This window comes from Pongo abelii, chromosome 3 (assembly GCF_028885655.2).
Source record: "Pongo abelii isolate AG06213 chromosome 3, NHGRI_mPonAbe1-v2.0_pri, whole genome shotgun sequence".
NCBI lineage: Eukaryota > Metazoa > Chordata > Mammalia > Primates > Hominidae > Pongo > Pongo abelii.
Genome location: NC_071988.2, coordinates 9,068,703 through 9,092,497, shown reverse-complemented (window position 1 = coordinate 9,092,497; position 23,795 = coordinate 9,068,703). Strand labels below are relative to the sequence as shown.

General features: G+C 54.1%; 1 protein-coding gene across 3 annotated transcripts in view; it reads left to right on the top strand.

Annotated features, from left to right (window-relative positions):
- Window positions 1-457: 457 nt before the first annotated feature.
- Window positions 458-23,795, top strand: part of WDR1 (WD repeat domain 1) — a 42,836-nt gene continuing 19,498 nt past the window's right edge. For 2 of the 3 annotated variants that reach the window (XM_054553438.2, XM_054553439.2), the window contains exons 1-5: window positions 458-690; window positions 1,111-1,232; window positions 13,333-13,423; window positions 18,353-18,500; window positions 19,597-19,777. In XM_054553438.2, the coding sequence (XP_054409413.2) occupies window positions 675-690; window positions 1,111-1,232; window positions 13,333-13,423; window positions 18,353-18,500; window positions 19,597-19,777 (558 nt within the window). In that variant the 5' untranslated portion in view covers window positions 458-674. 3 annotated transcript variants of the gene reach the window in all.

Sequence of the window (23,795 nt, the reverse complement as noted above, 5' to 3'; positions counted from 1 at the left end):
CAGAAGGACTGGCGGCTCGGGAACACCCAGGGTCGCTCAATAAGAGGCCGGGGAGCGCCCGCCACGCAACACAGTCACTGGCACGAAGAGGTTTTTCCATACCCCCACCGAAGCCCGCCAGTACTTCCAATGTCTATAAGAACCGCCGCCCCCCCCCCCCCCAAACAAGCAAGCTTCCTACAGCCCAGCCTCTCCTACAAGATGTGAATAGAACGCCCCACACTACCCGACTCCCAGAAGCATTCTAACACTGCCGGCCGTCTGCGCCGCCTTTTCAAGGGCCCGTGGGGCGTCCTATACGTCACTTCCGGGGCGGGGCGGGCGGGGCGAGCAAGGCGGGGGCGGGGCCGGCGGGGGAGGGGAGTGCCAGGTCCGCGCAGGCTCGCCGGGACCGCAGCCGCCGAGCCGAGCGCTTGACTATATATGGTCAAAGCTGGGGGCGAGCCGCGCGCGGGGCCGCGCTTCCGGGTTCGGGGCGTCCGCAGCGGCAGCGCGCAGGGCAGGCGCGAGCTGGCCTCGGAGCCCCGGCCTCGGACCGCCCCCTCCACGCCCGGCACGCCCGGTACCGCCTTCCGGCTCCAGTCCCCGGGCTCGGCCTCGGCGAGGTGTAATTCGCAGCGCGGACCGGCCCCGGAGGCTCTCGGCGAGCGCGGCGCGGTAACAAGTGGGCGAGGATGCCGTACGAGATCAGTAAGTGCCGCGGCGCGGGGTCCCCGAGCGGCCGCCGCGCTGCCCCGGCCCCGGTCCCCGGGCCCTCGGTGCGGTGCGGATGGCGGGGGAGTCCTCGGCGCGGGGGAGGGAGTGCGGGCGCCGGCCGGAGGCGTGGCGGGGCCGCCCTCGGGGGTGTAGGGCGGGACCCCCGGCGGGGGGTGCGCCCCCAAGTTGGCGCCGTGGGCCGAATCGGAGGAGCCCCGCTGCCCCCAAGGGCCTGGCCCGGGGCGCGGACCAGGAAGTCGCGCAGTCCCTGGCGCTCGTGGAAAGTGGAGGCCGCCCTCCCGGCACAGTCAACAGGTGACTGGCCGAGACCGGTCCGGGGCCCCTTCTCCTCCCTTCTGTCCCCGCCGTCCCCGCCCTGCCCTGACATGCCCCGCCGCATTTGTGTCTCCGCAGAGAAGGTGTTCGCCAGCCTCCCCCAGGTGGAGAGGGGCGTCTCCAAGATCATCGGCGGCGACCCTAAGGGCAACAATTTTCTGTACACCAATGGAAAGTGCGTCATCCTAAGGAACATCGATGTGAGTACCCCCTACCCCGGACGCGGTTCTGCTCCGGAGCCACCTCGGGATGGGATAATTCGCCTTCCCCTCCACCCCTCATCTCCTGCCCATTGGCCCGGGGAGGGTGAGGGCGCCACGCCCCCTCTACCAGGAGCCACACCTCGGAGCCCCGGAAGCCGGCCTCAGATTCACCCAGGTCCCTGTCTGCTCTTTCTTGATGAGGAAACTGAGGCTTAGTTCGTTTCTTGATGAGGTCATAGCACCCTGAAAGCGCTGGATCGCCTCTGATCTCGGAAGCTAAGCAGGGTCAGGCCTGGTTAGTACGTGGATGGGAGATTAGATTAGTTCATTCCTTACAAAGAAGGGCTCCGGATTTGAGGGATCAGACTGACCCAGTCGGCTGCTGCGTGACCTTGAGAAGATTGGCGATTTGGGCCTCTCTGAACCCCAGTTTCCTCGTCTGTAAAACAGATGATGAGATGATGACCACTCTCACTTCCCCTGCTGGCTGGGCAGATGGAATGAATGAGCTGATGGCGTCCCTCAAGCCCAGCGGTGCCTGGTGCACGTTGAGCCCTTGCTGAATGGAATGGCACTCAGCTAACTCGCTGTTAATACCCTGGTCTTCCAGTGTGGCAGAGCCCGGACAAACACCCAGGCCTCTGGGCCAGCCTGATCTGCCACCATGGATCTAAGTCCCAAAGCAAAAACAGGAAGCAGTGTGTTCCCATGAATCATTCTCTGCAGGCCTCCGGTACCCAGGCTGAAACGGCTTCTAGAGCCAGCTCCTTGGGAAATCCTTGCAAATTCATGGTATCCCTCTGTAATTGTTGGGGTGACCCAGTCTGTCTGTCAACCTCCCTCCCTTCCTGGGTTACACGCTTAAATTTTGCTTCTCGGTTCCTCAGCCTGAGTGATGGAATTGAGGGGGTGGGAGTTGGAGGCGCCGGCCCGGCCATTGGGTGATTTCTCCTGTGCTGTGCTTAGGTGGCTGGCACAAAGGTGTATGTTTTGATTGATTCCATAGGCCATAGGCATACAAGGGTGGTCAACTTAAAGTCAGCCTGATTTCGCTTAGTAGGTTGGGACTGTTGATCAGACACACTTGCCCTCCAGGAGGCCAGCAACTGGCTGAGGGAATGAAGGGGTCTCTGGGTCTCAGTTTCCTTCTCTGTGAAAGGAGAAGCCTCTTGGTCTGAAGAGCTGCTGGCTCTGCCCCCATCTGTCTCGTTAAGCCAGCCAGTCGCTGCTGTTCCTCTGCTGGAAGACAGAGCTCTACCTGCCGGGGATTACTGGGCACCTCAAATGAGGGGGTGGGCGGGTGTGAATGTGCTTTGAGGGTGCTAACAACTTGCTAGTCACACACATTCCTAGAAAGCCGAACGGCCTTGCTTAGAACTGGAGAAAATCACCAGGGATCTAATGGTAATGATGGGAAGTCTCCGAAGTCAGGTCCTGAGGCTTTTGAGAAAATAAAAATTGAGACAGCCCTAAAGAGATATTTAGTAGCTTGGCAAATAAAATCCACTAATACATCCTCGGATACAGAGCAGTAGGATATTTGGGTTTGCCCCTAACCAGGCCTTCGCTGTCCTTGCAGTCCACGTTGACTTCCAGGGAGGGGGCCTCACATAAAGTACGTGCTGTGCATCTGGCCCTGTGCTAGCTTCTTAAACTAGCACAGATGTGCAGCATCTCTTTCCACCCCACATGGGCCTGTTACTCTAAAAAGGAGTCAGACTTAGCAAGATGAGGCAGGCCAGTAACTGGAGCTGCTTCTAATGGAGTGGTCATTCAGGGAAAGGCACCCATTTGCAGAAAGCATTTCCCGTGTGAAACCCATTCTGCCTGTTTCTGAAATCTGTATTCTTAATCCTTCCCGGTGGTTTGCCATTTTCTTCTCAGGGGTTACCCTCTTTTCCCTTTGCATCTATTTTTAAGTTTCTGCAATGCCAGGTCAGCACGAGATGCTACTGATATAGCCCTCCCTGGGCTGGATGTAGATGAGGCACTGAGGCGCTTATTAGTTGGATGGGTGGACTGGGTACTCAAGTAAAAGTGGGTAAGATTTTTTTTTTTAGGGCAAAGTACTCTTGGGAAAAAAAAAGTGACGTGAATTGGCATGACCATTCAGGAAGAAAGATGGTCTGGTTGGAAAGCAGGCTCAGGGAGGGAAGAGGGAAGAAATGGAGGACCAGATCATGGAAGATCTAACAGATGTCTCATTGACATCTCAGATTCAACATACATACCCCAAGCCAAATTTGGATTTCCCATGTGCTCTTCCCCTAAAAGGTAACACCGTTCCTCCAGTTGTTCAGGCCCCAAACCTTGGACTCCTGTTTCACTCCCTGCTTCGCTTCTATGCCACATTTTAATTTTAGTAAATCCTTCTGACTCCACATTCAAAGTATCTCCAGAATCTAACAGATTTCCCTGGCTTCCTCTGCCTCCACCCCCAACTAAGCTATCTTCCCCCTCCTGAATTATTGCCCCCCAAACTCCCTAAAACCAAACAGGGCTCCTTGCTTTCACCCTTGCTGCCCTGGGGGTCTGTTCACAACAGTGTCGCTGGAGTGGCTGAAACACAAGACAGGCCTCTAGTGGCTTCCCACCTTGGTGAAAGCCAGAGTCCTTACCGTAGCCTCAGCTCCAGCATTCTTGCCTCCTTGCTGCTTCTGGAACATGCCACACATCTGTCTTGATAAACCTGCTAGTTATTGCCTTTGCCTGGACATTGTTTCAGATAGCTGCAAGGCTTGCTCCCTGTCTTCTCTTTGGTTTCTTTTTCTTTTTTAATTTGAGGTGGAGGCTCACTCTGTCGCCCAAGCTGGACTGCAGTGGCGTGATCTTGGGTCACTGCAACCTCCACCTGCCGGGTTCAGGTGAATCTCCTGCCTCAGCCTCCTGAGTAGTGGGGACTACAGGTACGTGCCAGTACACCCGGCTAATTTTTATATTTTTTAGTAGATAACGGGGTTTCACTGTGTTGGCTAGGCTGATCTTGAATTCCCAACCTCAAGTGATCAGCTCGCTTGCCTTGGCCTCCCAAAGTCCTGGGATACAGGCGTGAGCCACCACACTGGGCCTTTCCCTTTGGTTTATACTTAGATGTTGTCACTTTAGTAGAGGGGTGTCCCCGGAATAGAATTTTCCATCCCCGGCCTTCTCTCTCATGGCTGACAATAAGTAGGAAGCAAGCTACCAAGCAGCAGGCTACTGCTGCCTACAAGTGTACATAGGTATCTGCCTGTCCCCGTCACTGGGCATCAGCTCCAGGCGAGCAGGGCTTTCCCCTCTGTTTCAGTCACTGCCATGTCCTCGCCTAAGAGAGTGTCTGGCACCCAGTAGGTGCTCGTTGAGTTACTCATTGATTAAAAAGCCTGGAAAACCAGGCTGTGTCATGAAGATAATAGGCAGCCACTGAGGTCTTACTGCAGGAGAACAAGGAAAGCTCAGCTCTGTGTAGATTGCCGGACCTAAATTTTGTGGGATCCGCCTTTCAAACCTAAGAGGCGAGCACCCCTGCCAGCTTTGCACTTGGAGCCCCCTCTGTCATTTTTTTTGTTGACTTAAAAGCTGTTTTGTGAACCCAGCATAATGGCACTTCTTAAACTTGTAGAAAAAGGGTGTTTCTTACCTATTTCTTTCAACACATCCCGTTGCCTCACCTGGAGAGGCAACTGTCCTCTGTAAAGTGAAAGACTGTAATGGTGGCCATGTAGAAACTAATATTCCAGAAGGAGAGAGCTCCAAGAAGGGGATTCCAGTGAACCATGTGTACGCTGTGTTTGAGAGACGTTAGTTCCCCACGGAGAAGGGATGGGTAGTCTGTGCTTCGGGGGTCTAAGGAAGGCTTCCTGCAGGTGCTGGTACCTCCTTAGGTCTGGGGTGGTTCCTTCTAGGTTTCCTTACCCTGCCTGCATCGCCTCTGCCTCTTATGACCTCTGTGCAAAGACTGGGAAGGGTCACCCCCAGTGCCTGTGAACGAACCTGTTTGTGATTCTAAACAAGGCACGGGACCATCCTACAATAAAAAATTACCTAGCCTAAAATGCTGGTAGTGCCAGTGGTCCCTGTTTAGAAAAAAAAAAAAAAAAAACTTTTGCCTCACAACAGAGGCCCTCTTGTGTGCTGCCAGGCAGCCAGCAGATTTGCTATGCAGGCAAGTTTGGGGCCTGCTTTTTAAAGTATCCAGTTCCTAGATTCCAGAACTAAAATGCACATTTGGAAAAGTGATGTCTATGAAATTGAGTTTCCGGGAGTGCAAGGTTTGGAGCAATTTGACACTGCTGGGAACCAAGCACAGTGTCAGTGGACTTTTCTCCTTGAACAGGGGGCAGACCAAGTGGGGGGTTGGGGAGGGCATTGGGCTCACTCTTGGTTTCCGTTGGTGTGACCTGCCACCATTCACATGCAGAGGACTCCCCTGTGTTTCCTGCGGGTTGGGGGTAATGGTGGCACGACAGAGGGCTTGAGGACTGACGTAGCTGCTTCTCTGGAATTGCACACCTGCTGAGTCCCTGCATGTATCCAGATGGCCATTGGCCTGTGGGGGTGCAGGATGGAGGCCCTGCCCGCGTGGAGCTCACTGTCCTGGGTGGGAGTGAAATCAACTCTTAAGTGGCAGAAGGAAGTGGTGCATTGGATTATCACCTGGGCGCAAACGAGCTGGCAGCAGCGCCTGCCAGGTGCAGAGCCAGGAACCTCTAGGCCTTCAGTCTGACCGCCTGACGGCAGGGGAAGCAGAGGGCGGTGGGGGGCCTTCATCTCAGGAGAATCTGAGTGGCTGCAGGTGCCAGTCAGGACGCCGGGCTCCTGCAGGTGGGACCACATCTGGGAGGACTGAAGGGCTGGGTGCTTATGGGCTGTGACTGTGGCACTGAGCGTGAGGGGAGTGGACAAGACCGAGGCTGGGAGGTCCTGGTGTGCAGTGGTGGCAGGTGGCTCACGCAGCCCTACCATAGCCCAGCCCTGCTCTGAAGGCCACTGGAGCCATTCAGAGGTCTCACAGACAAATAATCAGATCAAGCCTACGGTAAGGAGAAGTTCTATATCTAAGATCTGAGTCAGGGAAGCCAATTAGGAAGCTGCTCAAAGATGAAGGCATCAACGCAGGTCCCCGTTGCATGGTGAAGCCATCTCTGGCTCTCACGTTTCCCACACACGTTCACTAAGCCCCTGTCTTGGCAAGCCATACCCTAAGCCACAGAGGACCAGGATTAAGATCAGTGATTTTCAGGGAGGGGTGGTTTTCCCCCCACCTCTTTCCCCTGAGGGATATCTGGCAATGTTTGCAGACATTTTTGTGCCACTGGTATCTGAAGTCAGGGATGTGGCCAAACATCCTACAAGGTACATGGCCATCCTTCCACAAAGAACTGTCCAGCCCCAAATGCCAGTGGTACCAAGGTTGAAAACTCTGGTAAAGAACCTTCGAAGGCACCAGGTTACGTGTTTCAAAAGAACAATGCCCTGGGAATGTGAGGGAGGAGCCAGCTGTGCCACAGAGCGGGGACAGCTGCTGGAGAAGCAGCACATTTGAGTTGGGTCTTGAAGGATGAATAAGACTTCTCCAAGAGGAGTGTGGAGACACACGGCAGAGGTGGGGAGAGACCAGGCAGGAAACAGCATGTGTACCTGGGTCGTCTCAGCCCCACTGTGGCCTCCTGTGGGTTGCTTTTGGTACATTTCTTGCCCTGTTGGAGGTAAGGGGAGGGATACTGAAGCCATCTTTGAAGTAAGAGAAAAGGTTTAGCCTCATGCTTAAGAGTAGTGGAGAGATGGCCTTGCCCAAGAGTAGTTGGAGATGCTTCTTTGGAGCGTGACCTCCACCTTCTGCAAGGCCCGTGTTAGGGACAGCTGTGGACACAGGACAGGGCCCTGTGTGCATCTCTTCACCATCTCAGTGATGGGCGGGCACTCCCTGCCCTGGCAGTGTGCCTGCTCCTTAGACCTGTGGGTCGTTAGCTTTGGTCACCTTGCTTGTCACTTCTACGTATGGGTCCTGCCTGCTCTCCAGGGTCTTACCCAGAGAAAGGCCAACATCTCACTCCTACCCCCGCCCCACTGTCCAATCCGGTGCATACCCCTGAGCACCTCTCTGTTCTTTGCTGAGTGTATTTTGTGCTGGTCTGTGGCTGACACTTGGTGTGCTTGTCTCTTCTGTTTCTATGCCTGCGAGAGTGGGAGGAATGTTATCATGGAATCAGTGTAAGATTTAACGGAGCTAATTCGTAAAGCATCTTCAGAAGGTTGTCTGGGCCCTGGCGGGGACCTCTGCTTTTGTCTTCATGACTGCCCTGTTGGGTGGATGCCCTCATCTCTCTTTTGAGAGGTGAGGATGCTGAACCTCTGGAAGGTGCTGGGATTTGAACCCTGGTGGGCCCTGGGTGGGGAGTAGGAGAGGGGAAGACTGAAAAGGGAGGTGGTGGTGTCCTGCTCACACGTAGTCCAGTGAGGGGTGCTGCTGTGCAGGACCCCACGGTGAGTACCCCCAGGCCTGTTTCAAGGCATCTGAGGCCGAGCTGGAAGGCAGGAAGGGAAAGTCGTTCAGGGCATGGCGGCCTGTGAGTGACCACCCCGTCCTCAGCCAGCTCAAGGAGCTGCCTGTACACTGTTCGGAAGCACACAGCTGGTTGGCCAGTGCAGACTTTATTCTCTGCGTTAAAGAATCACACTAACATTGGGACCAACTGTAAGGAACAGAACAAAACCACAGGGAGGAGTAAAGGCCGCCACAGATGGTCCCTGATTTGCAGTGACGTGACCTGGGGTGGCGTGAAGCTGTTGAGCATTCGTTACTTCCCTTGACTCACCGTGGTGTTAGTTACATACTCATAACCCATAGTGAGTCAGGAGCAGCTGGCCCGGAGTTAAGGTCTGGCGCTGCCACTTGACAGCTGGGTGGCCTGGGGCATATCACCCAGTGTCTGCCTTGGTTTCTTTGTCATGTGGGATTATGAGGTTACCTTCCTTACAGCAGGTGTTGTGAGGTTTCAAAGAGAATCCACTGAGGGGCCCACCCAAGGCCTGTCTGAGAGTGAATAGTAAGTGGGCAGTGGGGATTTGTTTCTTCATAAACAGCTACGAGGCTCCAGCCAAGTTCTGGTCTTTGTGGGTATTTGGCAGCTGCAGTGGTGCATCAAGTGTGAACCTTCCCCACTGTGGGGTCCACGTAGTGCAGAAGGCAGGTGGGGCACAAATGATGTGTAGTCCAAGGTGGAAAGTAGTGAGGGCAGTGGGGTGGGAGTCAGGAAAGGTGGGGGTTCAGGGTGGGAGAGATCATTTCTAGCTTGGAGCATCAGGGAACGCTTCTTAGAGGAGATGCCCTTTGCCTGGGCCTTAGAAGATAATTAGGAGACGGCATTGTGTTGCAGAAGTTTACATTCCTGCTTTAGAGCTGAGGTGTTTTGCTGTCATTCAGCCTTGGCCTTAGTTTGTAGTCACCAGTGAACAGAAGGGCCCTGGCCAGTTATATTTGCACAGGTCAGTTACAGCAGTAACGGCTTTCAGCCTCTGTTGCTTGCAGGAACTTGGAGTATTTACAAAGCCAGTGCCTTGACTGGAAGCTCATGCTCACTTGGCCTGGGTGGACCATGGAGGACACCTGAGACTTTCTCTGGGGTTCCCGGGGACAGTCAGCAGCTAAAGGAGAGCACAGGAGGCCCCTTCATCAGTGTTGTGTCGTCGACTGCTGAAATGTTTTTTGCTTGGGCAGGTATCTCCAACCTTCTAGCATGTTCCATCAGGTTCACTGTGGGCCAGGAGCTGAGATACCAGTGCCAAGCCTTGAGACCCAAGCCCCAGGACCCAGGGTCATCACAGCCTGCCTGTAAATTGCAGTAGTGACCTCTGGCCCCTTCGTCACCACCTGAGACTGGGAGGACATAGGAAAGTAAGAGAGCTTTGAGGGGCTCAGGGCTCACTAATTGTAAGTGTTGCTGCCTGGGGCATAGCAGAGTTACGTAAGTGTCGCTTCTGTGTGCTTGTTTGCATGACCTGTGTATTATAGCGAGTCTCAAAAGCGGCACAGAAATTGTACAGGTGCTGGGGGGGAGTTTGTTTAGGTTTGCCATTCACCAGGATTCTCAGAAAAAGACCAGCTATTCCTGGGCAGGATGCCTCTGCACAGGTGGGAGGTGGAGGCTGGTGGGACCTGAGCATAGTGTGACAGAGTAGAATGGCCTCCCGGGGTCAAGTCCAAAGCTTCTGCTTCAAATGGGCAACACTGGGCCTTGAACCAGGCCTTGTGTTGACAGGGCTGGGTGCTGTTACATGCTGTCACTTGCCGAAGTCCGTGGGTCCTGGGTCTGCATCGCATGTGTGACTCCTTGATTGCTGGCTGGTGTCCTTCATGTCCTCAGAGGCCCCTGGCCTCCTCCAGGGGTGGTGGCAGAATTCTGGGGCTTGTCTCGAGGTCTTGTCCCAGCCCTAGCTCTGGCCCTCACAGGCCCTGGCCCCCAGGTGTGGAGGCCACTGGGGAAGGGGTCTGGGGCCAGCAAGGTAGAGGGGCTGCACCTGTTCTATCCTCGAGGGTGGGGGTGAGGGGCCGTGGGTTGGGGTAGTCAGCCCAAGGAGTGTCTGGCAACATCAGGGCGGCAGCAGGGTAGCCATGAGTGGGCTGAAGCCTGGAGGGAGCTCAGGAAGGGTGGGTTGCAAGCTGGACCGTGAGGTAATCAGGGTCAGGATTTGAATACTACCGGCTTGGCGGAGGGTGGAGATGCATTCCAAAGCAGTATCGCTCTTCCCAGGAGGAACAGGAGGACTGCATTGAAAATGGTGGAGGTAAAAGAGAAGGTGGGTTGGGAGTTGGCAAGGAAAACTGGGCAGGCCTGTGGTGAGGACTGAATGACAGCCTCCCACTGCCAGAGCTGGCCCAGCCTGCAGCAGCACAAGAAGCAAGCCCGGGAGGAGGGGTGTCCCTGAGTGGGCAACTCCAAGGTTGCTCATGGTGGTCTCCCCCAGGCCCCCAGGGAGATGGGGAGACGGAACTTTTGCCTACAGTAGCACTGGGGCTCCTGGAATTGGCGTCCTGCCCTCCCTGTCTCGTTTTCCCCATTCCAGAGTTTTTCCCCAAATAAGTTTTTCAACCCCCAATCTCATTCTTCCCCAAGATGGCAGGAGGGGGAGGAGGCTGGGGAGAGAGGGGCACACTGAGGGTATCAAGGTGCCATCTCGACCCAGCTGATGGGGACAGAGCCTCACAGGCCGAGTGACACGTGGGGGTGGGAGATATCTTTCTGGGTGTAGTAAGCAGCCTCCCTCTGCGAGCTGAGGAGCTGGGGAGGAGGCTGCTCTGACTCAGATGTAAGTCATTATCTGCAGCTTGGAGTATCTCAGCCCCCACCGCTGACCCAGTTGTATTTAGAATACAAACGAGAGTGAGTGATTCATCAGCTGGCAGGATTCTGGTGCCCTTTGGGGTTTTTACACACAGCCCTGACCATTTAGGGGAAGGAATTTTTAGGGGCAGAACTTCCTCTCATGCCCCTGCCTAGTCATCTTCCATCTCTGGATGCCCTCCCCAGCAGAAGGCCCATGGGAGCCCCACCCCTTCTACGGCAGCGCAGCCTGGGGAGGAGGTCGCCCAGGCTGGGAAAGCCCATGAGGCCATCTGTCTGGCGGGATGGGCAGGTGCCCCTGTATGTGAGCGCGAGACCTCCCCCATCCCCAGTCAGCTGTGAGTGGACACCGAACAGGGTCTTGGAGGGACTGCCTGTTAACTGGATCATTTTCTTGCCAGGTGCTTTGGGTAGGGATTTGTCAGTGTCAGAATATGAAGGACTGATTGGAGTGGGAGAGGGTTGGATTGGGCAGACATTTAATAAATAACCAGCATCTTAGTTTTATTGAGGTGTACTTTAGATACAGTAGAATTTGTCTGTATTCAGTGTGTGGCTTGGATCTTGACAGATATCTATATAGTCTCATAACCATCACCCCTGTCATGACAGAACATTCCCGTCACTCTGGAAGGTGCCCCCCCCGACCCCTTCCACCCTCGCCCCCAGCAGCTGCTTATCTGCTTTCTGTCATTAGGGTTGCCTTTTCTAAAATCTTCTTTCATATGAAGTGAGAGGCAATGTGTAGTCTTTTCTGTCTGGCTTTTTCACTTTGCATAACATGTTGGAGATTGATAGCTGGTGTTGAGTGCATTTGCACTTTGTCCCTTTTTATCACTGAGCAGTGCAGTGTGTTGCATGTTTCTCTGTTCACCTGTTGATGGATATTTGGGTATTTCCAGTTTTTGGCCATTGCAAAGAAAGCTTCTGTGAACATTGCTCCCGTGTCTTTTGGTGGACACATGCTTCCATTTCTCCAGGGCAGATACCTAGGAGTGGGGTTGCTGGTGTTCAGTGTGAGTAGTGTCTGTTTAGGTTTATAAATACCAACTGTACCATTTTGCATTTCCACCAGCGGTGTGAACATTCCAGTGTCCCCACCCCTCTACCCTTGCCAGCAATTGGTGACATCAGTCTTTTCTTTTTATTGATTGTAGTGAGTATGGAGTGGTATTCTGTTGTAGTTTTGACTTGCATTTCCCAAGACTAATGACACTGAGCGGTTTTTCATGTGCTTACTTGTCATTGATAATATCTTCTTTGGATAGACACCTTGATACATTCTAATTTCACTGGCAAACGATTATCCCAAAATGGATTAATTTATGACTAGTGTCTATTATATCACATCATGCTGTGTTAAGTCTTAGGGATGAAAGAGAAGGTCTGTGTAAACTTCTTTTTTTCTCCCCAAAACCACTTATTGAGATGGCTAGTGAGATAAAGGTCATGTTAAGCAGGGCACAGCAGAGTTGGAGGAGATGGACAGGAATGCTAGGGACTATGATGTGTGTTGTGCCATCCCTGTGGACACGTTAAATGATCTGGAAGCACAGAAGAGTGATACGGATAGCTTGGGCCATACTTGGAGGCTTCATGGAGGAGGGAACGCTTCCGGTAGGCCTGATGGGTAAGTGGGTGTCCGCAGGCAGGGAGAGGTGCTGGCCGAGGGCACAAACTACACAGAGACGTGGAGCTTAAACAGGATGGCAGATGGGCAGGAATCAGGGTGCGTACTTCTGTGGTCTCAGTCTTTTGAGATGGGGGCAGTGTGGGGATCTTGTGACCTGGAGGCGCCTCAGGTCTTGAGGAGGGGTCTAAGGGAGATGAGGGGTGGGGTGGCAGCAGGTGGGGTCATGCTAGGGGTGCCCGGGCAGCCTCACAGGAATCTGATGTGTCCTAAGCCACAAGCCGGCAGGAAGCTGCCTCTTTCAAAGAGCACTTGGTTTGTAAAAAGCTGACAGCAGGTATCAGAGATTAGATGGCCATGTCTTTATACCCTCCTGAAAGAAAGCTTCACTGTGGAGACAGATTGAGAGCAGCCCAGTGTGTGTGTGTTTCTGTTTCACTGAGGCCTCGCGTGTGTGTGTGTGTGCCGGGAGGGAGGTGCAGGGATCTACTTTTAGCACATTACATGTTGAAACCTCATTGCTGAAGATGCTTCTAGTCTCAAATGTTGGCCCCATTTTTGCCACAAAGTCCACCCAGCCTTTGATCTGTGCTATGAAAGGGAGTGGGGAATCGACTTTCCTTTCCAAACCCAGGTTTTTGATAGAGAGGGCTCCCACAGCTTGTCCTGCTCTGCTCCTGCACAGCACAGCCAGGCGCCGAGTTTGGGGTCCAACATTGGCAGCCAGGAGAGCTGGTCCTAAACAGGAAAGAGAATAGGCATTGGAATGAATGCGGCTTCCCACAAATGGGAGGGATTAGAACCAGGGCTTCTTGCTCTAATCCAACTTTTGTGTATGTGTTTCACTGGTACGTTTGTTCTGTATTATGGAAAGTACAGAAAAGCAGAAAAGGAAAAAAATCACCTTGTTGCACAATCATAAACTAAAGAAAATGAATTAAAGTAACATAAAATTCTATCACCCAGAGATAGGTAGGCAGGCAGTAGGTATGTAGGCAAGTGGTATGCTTCTGCGATTTTCTGCATGGTTTTAGCTTCAGTGTTTCTTTGTACACCCCTTTCACCCCAAATCTGTTGATGTGGAGAGCTGGAAGCTTGACTGCTTCTCCATTCCTTCTGTTCATTCTGGGGTCTCCTCCTGCAGAACCCAGCCCTTGCTGACATCTACACGGAACACGCCCATCAGGTGGTGGTGGCCAAGTATGCGCCCAGCGGATTCTACATTGCCTCCGGAGGTACTGTATGGGGCAAGGCTCGTGGACACCTGTGGGGGCCTGGGTGGCGCTCAGGGCCCAGGGCAAAGCTGGGCTTCTGGCCTTGGGAGAGTGGGGGGTGGGGGGTGGGGGGTGGGGGAGCAGGCTGGGGGTGGTGAGTTAGTTGAGGGGAGCCAGTATAATTAGTTTCATCTGAGGCTGACAAGGACTGTGTAAGCCAGGCTTGTCCAACCGGTGGCCCATGGGCTGCGTGTGGCCCCGGACGGCTTTGAATGCAGCCCGACACAAATTCGTAAACTTTTTAAAACAGGTTTTTTTTCTTTTCTTTTCTCTTTTCTTTTCAAGCTCATCAGCTATCATTAGTATTAGCATATTTTATCTGTGGCCCAGGGAAGCCAAAAGATTGAACTACCCCTGGTATAAGCTACCAAAATGCCCCTTTTCAAAACTGGCCTTAGTTCTAGAACAGAAAGGACACTTTCTAGTTTGTAGTGTTCCAGTTAGTTCCAGCTTGGAGGTCAGCAGAAATGCCACCATGAGGTTGGCCAGGAACCTCTTGCGGGAAGCCATGGCATTGTATGTTGGAGCCTGTGTGGGCCGTGTGTGTGTGTGTGTGTGTGTGTGTGTGTGCGCCGTGTGTGTGTGTGTGTGTGTGTATGGATGTTTTGTATCATCCTTACCCACTGCTGTGTGTGTGTGTGTGTGTGTGTGTGTGTGTGTGTGTGTGTGTGTGTGAATGGATGTTTTGTTTTGTATCATCCTTACCCACTGCTCCTTTCCCAGTGCTAGCACGATGCTGGCCTCCACGCCAGCGCTCACGTTTTATTTGTGGACTGGGCCTTTGCTCTCTGCAGCCTGAACTTTTGTGTCGCTCAGTGGGAGGCTAGGCAGAGACAGAGGTGGAGAGATCTTTCCTCTTGAAGGATATTTTTTTATTCACTTAGTTCTTTGACGCAGAGCTTTTCCTGTATACAGATGGGAACAAGAGGCACAGGAGTGAAAGTGGTACCCCTTCTAGAGTGGTGCCCACTCATTCATTCACTCACTCATTCATTCATAAGCTCAACAGATACTTACCGCCTGCCTTGCCTAGCCATCTGCAGCCCAGGGAGGCCAAGTGAGTAAGCTGATGTGGGCCTCGTCAGCCTCTCTGGAGAGTGACGGCTATGACCAAATTGCTGAGAGAGCTAAGCAGCCAGCAGGGGAGGGCGGGACTCACGCACGCCATGGCCCTCTGCTTGTATCATCCTGCGTGTGCACAGCAGCCTGTCCTGAAGGGTGTATGGGAGATGGTGGGCCTTGGGGTTGGGGAAGACCTGGGTTCGGCTCTGTCTTAGTCTGCTTTGTGCTCACAGGCTGGGTAATTTACAACTAAGACAAATGTATTGGCTCATAGTTCTTGGGGCTGGGCAGTTGGACAGCAGGGGCCGTTGGACAGCAGGGGCCGGTATCTGTCAAGGGCCTTTTTCTGTGTCAGTCCATGGCAGAAGAGCAAAGAGAAGGCGAGAGAGAGAAAAGGGGCTGGGCTTGTCCTTTTATCGGGAAGCCACTCGTTTCATAATACCCATTCCTGAGGGCAGAGCCCTCCTGGCCTAATCACCTCTCCATAGGCCGCCTCTGGTGCATTGGGGATTAAGTTTCCAGCACATGGTTTTGGGGGGGCACACTCAGACCATGGCAGCCTCTTACTGGCGGCGTAGCCTTAGTTGAGTAACTCACCTTCCTGGGCCCCAATTTTCTCCTCCAAACTGGGGCTGCTAGTGCCTGCCTCGTAGGGTGTGGTGAAGGAGCCAGTAAGGCATGGACATGCCCAGCATGGCTGTTGCACTAATGGGTACTTACCCCCTGGGTGACCCATTACCTGTCACAAAACTGGGGCCCTGTTCTGATCAAGCCAGGCTGCCGGGTGAGCTGGCTGACTGCTGTTGGCGGTCAGCCGGGGTCACGGTGAAGGGTTGGGCCCGGAGTCTGGCTCATAGTAGGCATTTAATGGTTTTTGTGTTTAGATCTTCTCCAGCTCCATCTGTAAAACATGCTCTCATTTACATCCCATGATTTATTTAGCTCTGTGATTTATTTTTTCCCCAAGCCCTGCTTGCCAGCAAAAGTCTCTTCATTTAAAGCCCCAAGATTGGGCCCGAATGTCTTTTACATGTTTATCACGGAGCCGAGTGCTCTGAGAAGTGTCTTCTCAGGAGAGGAATGCAGATTTAAAGCCCCAAGATTTGGCCCGAATGTCTTTTACATGTTTAACACGGAGCCAAGTGCTCTGAGAAGTGTCTTCTCAGGAGAGGAATGCAGTTGGCGAGGGCCTCCACCCCTGCCTGGCACAGTGTCCCTGCCCTGTCAGCTGCAAGCTGCGAACCTGCGGGCCTAGGCCTGCCCTCTCTCCAGTCCCCAGAAGGGTGTCCAATGAGAGAATTCAATGGAAGGCTGTTGCGGAGACTGTTGCAAAGGAGAAACCACATACATAAGTGGCCATCGTGGGACGCTGTCCTCCCTGAAAAGTGCCCTGATTTTGTAGAGGAGCCAAGGGAGTTTGGGGCCATCCTCAGGTCCAGGTGTTCTTGGGCGAGATCACATTTTATGTTTCTAATACATTTCTTTGAATAGAGCGAAGCAATTGTTAAGGCTTACATTGATTGGAACATTTGCTGCAGAGATGAAGTGGGGCTAAAAATAGTGTGGTAGGGGGGTGGTTTGGAGGGAGGGGGCTGAGAAAGAGCTGTGCTGACCCAGTAAGTGGGTTGCCTGGCAGCTGGCCCCAGCCCTCTGTGGGATCTTTAGACCTTGTCAGTCTGACTGGTTCATGACTGCTGAAGCATTGAACCTTGGGAAGGGCTCCGCACCTGGGAGCCTCCGGCACTAAACACGACAGTCGGTCTGCCCTCTGGGAGCCCACATTCCCACGGGGCAGTCCTCAGTGCACGGGTCATTTCTGGGGCAGGCCCAGGCCTCCTTTTCCTGAGGTTATTTCCATGCTACTGTTCTGTCTGCCTTGGCGCTGGGGCCGTGGTTCCAGGCTGCCCTTGGGAGTCGGTGAGGGCCATGTGACAGGCATGTGGTTTGGCCTTAGGTAGGCTCAGGGCAGGCTTCCTGGAGGAAGGGGCCTCTTTCAGGGTGAGACGGCCTCTGCCTTGTCCTGAGAGCGTTGTCTTCTCCATGGGGCAGCATGGGCCCTGGGCGGGCCTGAGCACAGCAGACCATGCGGTCACATGTGCGTGTGTGAATGTGTGTCTGCATATGTGTGCATGTGTGGTCATGTGTGCATGTGTGGGTATGTATGCTCCTGAGTGTATGTGCATGTCCTTCCTGCACACACAGTGCTCCCCTCCAATGCTGCCAGCCTGTGGTGACTTCCTCTTCTGACCCCTTCTTCCCCCCCGGCCTCTTTTATCAGTGAAAGGACTTAACTGAGCAGATCTCCAGGTCACCTTTGGAACTCAGCTCAGGCAGCACAGCAGGTGGTCTTCCTGGACCTGGTGCAGAGAACTGGGCCCTTCTGGGACTCCCCTTAGTTAGTGCTGTTCACTGGATTTGGCATCTCCTCTTGCCTGTCCCCGCAGCTGGACTGAGAGCGGGACAGTCCTTATGTGCATCTCCCACATCTCAGAGCGTGGCTCAGTCTAGGCTCGGGCATCTTCGTGGCCTGTGTAGAGCCTCAGTTAATTCGTGGACTCGTTCCACCTGACTCGTAACGAGCTCTTGCTGTGCACTGAGGACTAGTTGGAGACTTCGCACGTGTTAACTCGCGGAATCTACAGCAGCCCTGTGAGTGGCTCTGTTATTTCCCCTCTTCTGGGTAAGGACACAGGCCATGTTGCTTGCTGAGCACCACAAAGCCTGTATGTGGCAGAGGCTGGATTTGAACCCAGGGCGCCTGCTCCCAAGGCCTGGCTCTTAGCTGCTGCCCTCCTTTGAGCTGCTCAGTTGCACCAAGAAAACAAAAGCTCTTTTCACTGGAAGCAGCTGTAGAGCTGTGGTGGTTGTTAACGTGGCCTGAGGATCCTCTTAAAAAGGCGCCTTTACCTGCTTAGCGGATGGGGCTGAGGTTTTAAAGTGTGAAGCCTTGAGAGTTAGTCTAGAATGCTCCCGTTTCTTCACGCCAACACAGTGCTCATTTGGAGAGGGTGTGTCGGGACTGGGACTTGGTACTTGGTGACAGGATCGTGGTGGGGGCTTGGGGGTACATGGCCCCCAGTGTTGCTTCTGTTACAATTGGCTGCCCACGCTCCGGTGAGAAGAGAATCAGCATCAAGTTCTGTGTGTAATTCTCCTTCCCCCGCAACACCCACCTGCTACTCTCACAAAAGAATCTTACGCTTGGATTCCTGTGCGTCGTGGAACTGCTCGGTGTGTGAGTGAGGCTGCCGATTTGCCAGGCAGCAGCACGCTGTTGGGAAGCTGCACAGGAAGCCGGGTCTGCAGGCCCAGGTGGAGGCCACCAGGCCATGCTGAGGCATCGCAGTGGGCAGCACGCTGCACCCTCACAGCTGTGCACCTCATTTCCAGAAGTCACTGCAGCAACTGCAAAGGAGAGGCAGATGTAGCCAGTGTCGTCCCATTCCACAAAGGAGGCCTGAGGCCCACACGTTATTCTGATGCCCCTACAAGAAAAGAAACACAGTGAGAAAACTAAACCGCTTCCTGGCATATTGGAGTTTGCCATCATGTGTCCCTGGGCTTTTTCTGATGCCTAAGCAGGGTTTGTTATCCAGATGATTTCTGACAAAATGCAGAGGCCCCGAATGGCAGGCCTCTGGATGCCACGGGCTCTGACTTAAGAGTGGCTGAATATTGTTGCCCTAAGACACGTTCTCTTCACTAGGCCTTTTCCTCTAGAAAGCCTAAGCAACCAGATGTGGTGCTGAGTGGGCCTATGGCCACGTGGCCCTGGCCCAGCAGTGACCTGTGGCTCTCCCCCCCCCCCCCACCCGCTGTGCCCCACAGATGTGTCTGGGAAGCTGAGGATCTGGGATACCACGCAGAAGGAGCACCTGTTGAAGTATGAGTACCAGCCTTTCGCTGGGAAGATCAAAGACATTGCTTGGACTGAAGACAGTAAGAGGATCGCCGTGGTCGGGGAAGGAAGGGAGAAGTGAGTCACTCCTCTCGGCCCCTCCCTGTCCTGTTCTTGTGGCTCATGGGTCCATGTGCCATGACCCTGGGAGAGGGACGTGCTGGTGTCTGTACTAACTTGAACTCGTGAGGGTTGAGCTCCCAGTAGGTGCCGGGCCCCATCAGGGCTGGCTGCAGCCCCAGGTAAGGTAGAACTCCACATCACACTGGGTTTGTCACCAGGGCCCAGCACTCTTGTATCTCCTCTGACGTCCTGAGTCCCTTGCCTCCTAGAACCCCAGCTCTCATGCCCACTTGCAGGCAGCAAGAAGGGGACAGAGTGAAAGAGCAACACCACTTCCATTTGGGGTCCCTCACAGCAGCTGCCCCGTGAAGCTGCCAGGGAGGCTGAACTGTTTCTTCCAGCTGGGCACCTCCCCCAAGGGTCCCTGATGGAGGAGGGAGGGGCAGTGGATGCTGGCTGGGTGGCACTGGGTGGCTACTGACCTCAGGGGCCTAGTGACTGGTGAGGTCAGTGCTGAAACCCAGGTTTTTTTAATTCAAGAGAGTCAGAGTCCCCCCCTGCAGCACCATGGCTGGCCATAAGCCCTTGAACTTGACAGTGGCATGTCTGTTCTTCACTGAATGGCACTTTCTCATACATGTTCTAGTAGGTGTTTTTCCATGGCTTTTCAAGTCATTCCTGTTGGTCTTAATTCCTTCTTTTTTCAGTAGCAAATAATAACTGAAACAGTGTTTTTGTTGAATGTCAGCCAAGAGCAGGGCATCTCATTCCTGTAGGGGATGGTAACTGTTCCCTCCCAATAGAACTGTAAGGAGAGCGGTGAACCCGTAAAGATAGCCCCGGGCCCTGTGGCATGGGGCCCCACGGACACACACATGTATCCCCTTCCTGAAGGCGCTGGCTTGTCCCATCTTGTTCTTGGGTCCTTTGGACAAATGCCTTGTGGAGCCAGAACCCCAGTGCTTCCCTCATTTGTCCCTGTGGCATTCTGAGCTGCCTGCTGACAGTCACTCCATCCTCTGTGTACTGGCAGCTCAGCTATCAGATTGCTTACCAGCCTTCTGGGATTGATTTTTTTTTTTTTGTCTTCCACCCTTGTCATTGGGTCAAGGTTTGGAGCAGTCTTCCTGTGGGATAGTGGCTCTTCTGTGGGTGAGATTACAGGACACAACAAAGTCATCAACAGCGTGGACATCAAGCAGAGCCGGCCATACCGGCTGGCCACGGGAAGCGATGATAACTGCGCAGCATTCTTTGAGGGACCCCCATTCAAGTTCAAGTTCACAATTGGCGTAAGTGAACTTACTTTTTGGGTGAAATTTGTGGTTTGTATATGAGGCTAGCAGAGGCTGAGCCTGTTTAGATGCTGATGGCAGAGACCACAGCGCATGCCACGTATGCCATGATACACAGAAGTGGGCTCCCAGGGGTGTGCAGAGAGAGGGAGGGCTCCCCCACCCAGCACTCGTCCTCCCCAGGCCCTCAGCTGGGCATGGATGGTTTCCACAAGGAAGGGCCCTGCCCTAGGATGATGTGTGCCTGTCGGGGGTTGGGGCAGGGATGTCCCTGAGGCTGTGTAACCAGGCAAGCATCTGGGGCTGGAGGTGCTCATTAGAGAGGGGAGTCTGCAGGGCCTGCTGTTAGCTGAGCCACCAAAGTGGCAGAGGAAAGGAGCTTGCAGGACATCCAAATTGGTCTCTCCTAGAGACAGCGAGGGCAGTGATGCTCCTGCAAAGTGACGAACGGTTAGAAGACTGAAAGATACTTCGTGGAAGAAATGTGCCAGAAATGCGGCAGGCTTTGGGTGTAGCTGGCAGCATCTCAGAGGCCCACGCCGTGCATGTGCCCCGCCTTAGACAGGCACCCAGGCCTTGCCAAGCCTCCTCACTTCTCCCTTCTGCAAGACGGGGGTGTGCGGGGGCCAGCAGCATCTGAGGGTTTTGACTATGAATTTGAAGTAGGAGAGCCACCTGGCAGGTTTGGAGCATCTCTGATGCCCATTTTCCTGCCCCAGCCTTGTCGGAGTGAGGGGAGGAGCCTAGCAGCGGGTCTCAGCACAACCCCACCACTCTGCCCCGGCTTTCCCCATCCTGCTTGTGCTTACGCTGAGGATGGACGAGAACAATGGACCCAGAAACACGCATTTTAGGACTATTGATGTCCTTGGAGGAGGTTGTGTTTGCAGATTGGACCAAGGTCTCGGGACTCCTTCTCTTGGAACCATCAGTGGTTTCACTGTCTGCCTCATGGAGGATTAATGAGATCATGTCCTTAAAGTGGCTCAGTGAGGAGCACTGTCCATTTTAGTGACATCATGCCATGAATCATAAATAGCCTGCACAGTGCAGCTGGAAAGGGCGAGGATGGGACCCACAAAGTGGGCAGAATTTCCAGAGACTGTTCTTGGCTTAGGGTACAGGAGAGCTTTCCAAGGATGCCCCGTTCGTAGTGAAACAGGCTTCATTTTGTCGTGGAGCTGCGGGGTGAGCTGGGCCTGGCTGGGCAGGTGAAAGCATAGGGAGGCTCCCTGTATGCAGCTGAACAAGCGGCAGCTCTCAGACTCTGCTCTTGTGGCTACCACCTAATGGGTAGGTAGTGGAGACCTGGCTATTTTGGGAGCTGTATTGAAGGCTGTGGCTTCAGGCCATGTTTCTTCGCTAGGGTGGAGGCACCGCAGAGCAGGGTGAGTAATGCTGAGTCAGCTGCACACCCTATCTCAGCCCAGGGCAGGAGGAAGCAGCTCAGAGGCTTCTGTGGTAGCCAGAAGCCGGCTGTGGGTGGGGGCTCCTTTGCCTGCCCTGGGAGGGATCATTTCCACTCTGCAGCTGTGCATTAAACCCAGCACAGGGTGCTCAGCAGGGTCAGGGGCTCCAGTTTGTTCCAGGGGTGGGCTGGAGCCTGCCTTCTTCACCAGGCTGCTGTGCCCCTGTGTGCTTGCTTGGGGACTTGGCCAGAACATTCTTTCTCTTTAGTTGTCCTTTCTAACTTCAGAAAGGACTTCACCCCACTGCCCTGGCCCAGGAGTGTTGGGTACAAATGTCTGCCCAGCTAGCCCAGCTCCAGGGTGGGTACCACCATGTGTCTTGAAGTCTTTTGTGGGACCCACAACCACGGGCCCTGCCTGAGGACCTAGGAGAAATAGAAAGGGCTGTGGCCTGGCACAGAGCTAGGTGGCTGTACCCCCCTCGGGTGAGTCATGCTTCTGGGCCTTCCCGGAAACAGGGTGACAGTGACCCTTGCATGCTGCACCCTCAGCCACAGGGAGGGTGTGAGAGGCAGCAGTGACCATCCACATGCTCAGGAGACATGTGCGGGCTCAACTGCCCACTCATAGGAAGGACAGGAAGGGTGCTCAGGGACCCCACACCTGCCCCCAAATACCTTCTGAGTTGCAGATACACTTCGGTGTGTATCTGCACTTAAGCCCTCCGGACCCCAGAGGAAAGCTGCAGTCGTGCTCTCCAGGACCAACCCCAAGACAAAGGGAGCGTGTGCAGGCTGGGAGAAGTGAGAGGAGGCGTGAGTGCTAACATGAGGCCCAGCCACAGTCGCCTTTGAGGACATGGTGGGCTGAGCATCGCTGGGTTTCCTCCCATATGTGGGCTCTTCTGATGCAGTCGGAAAGCCTGGGATGTGGAAGTTCTCAGGAATTAATTGAGCCTTTTATAGTAAAAGATTTTAAAACTATGTTTGGGCATTTTTCATTTTAGAGGGAATTAAGTTCCACTTACTGTGAAATCCACATAGCAGTGGTCTTTTTTCCCCAGATCTCTCATTCTGCAGCACATGACGGCTGAGTCTGGGCTGCCTTCGCCTCCGCACCGGTGCTCAGGCTGTGGTGGCCTTGCCTGCTGCCCCTCCCCTCCTGAGAATGAGCAGCTGTGGTGGCAACTCGGGCCTGTCTTCATCTGTGCCTTCCCCACCCACTCCCTGCAGAGGCCCCCTGTGGCCGGGACCAGGAAACTGCCCTGAGCTTGGGGGTGCAGAGGTGGGATGGCAGGTGTTTCCTTAGTTTCCTGGGTGGGAGAGGGACTGGCTGGCGTATGACTGCGGAGGGACCAGCTGGGTCGAGTTGGAGCTGCTGCCTTGAAAAGGAACAAGGCATGTTCTGAAGGCGTTTCAGTACAAGCTGAAGCAGAACTCCATGATGCTGTGCCTGAGCTGAAATGCAAGCAGCATTGCAGAGGAAAACAAGAGGGGCCCTGCCTGTGGGGTCCGGGAGGCCACCTTCATCTCGCCGGCCCATGTTAGGGGGTCACATGGCTTTTCCTTTTTGTTGAAGAGCCCATTGTGCAGAGCGAGTGTAGACTCCCAGCTCAGCTTGAGCCAGGCTCCCCTGTGTGCCCCTCGTCCTGAGGCACCGTAGCCCAGCTTTGGTCTTCGTTTGCCTGAGCCTGAATGAGGCTCCAGGAAGATGGGAGTGGAGGAACATTTGACCTGGAATAAGCCTGGGTGCCGGCTCATCCCTACCCAGTGACATTGAAGACACGGTGGGTGATCTGCGGAAGTAACTCCCGGGATCACAGGAGAACGGTTCTGAAAGGAGACCCTGGGCACAGTGGTCTCGGTCTTCAGTGCTGGCATTCTGCGAACCCAGGGGTAGGTTCCCCTCAGAGGGTCTGACCATGGCCTGAAAAAGGGAGGGTGGCGAGACCATCTCCCTGCCTTCCCCCATCTCACCCATGGGGATGTCTTCATGCCAGGCAGGGATGTCTTCATGCCAGGCAGGCTCCTGGGATAGGTAGTCCTGAATGGGTTTAAAGGCCCCACTGAGTTTCTCTCTGATGTCTGCCTTCACCATGCACATTACTTAGGCCAGGTTCTTTGCCTCTCTGGCCATCCGCTTCCTCCAGTCGGGTGAGCAGTTGGTTTGGTGGTCTAGGATGACCACACGGCCCCTCTGGAGTGTGGCTCACAGCTGTGTGCGTGTCCTAGGTCCCAGGAGTTGGTGGTGCACCGGATAGTTTGTGTCTAATGAAATGGTTACTTAGAGCAGCATGTCATTCTGGGGGCTCAGCCTTATGATGCAGAACTGACAACTCACTGCCAGATCTAACAAGCTGTGATTCTAGGTGGAAAAATGTTCAGCATTGAGGACTCCTGGGTTCCCTCACTGGGGTGCCACTGCTCTCTCTGTTCCATCGCCTCTGCCCTGCGGGGACCTCATACCTCACATGGTTCTCCCACTTGAGGCTGGAGCCAAGCAGGGCTAGAAACCTCAGCTGTGGCTGTTATCGGAAGTGCTGCCTTCCTGATAGATAAGGGGAATTTGAGTTCTAAACAGGCAAGGTTTCTGGTGGTTTTTCTTTT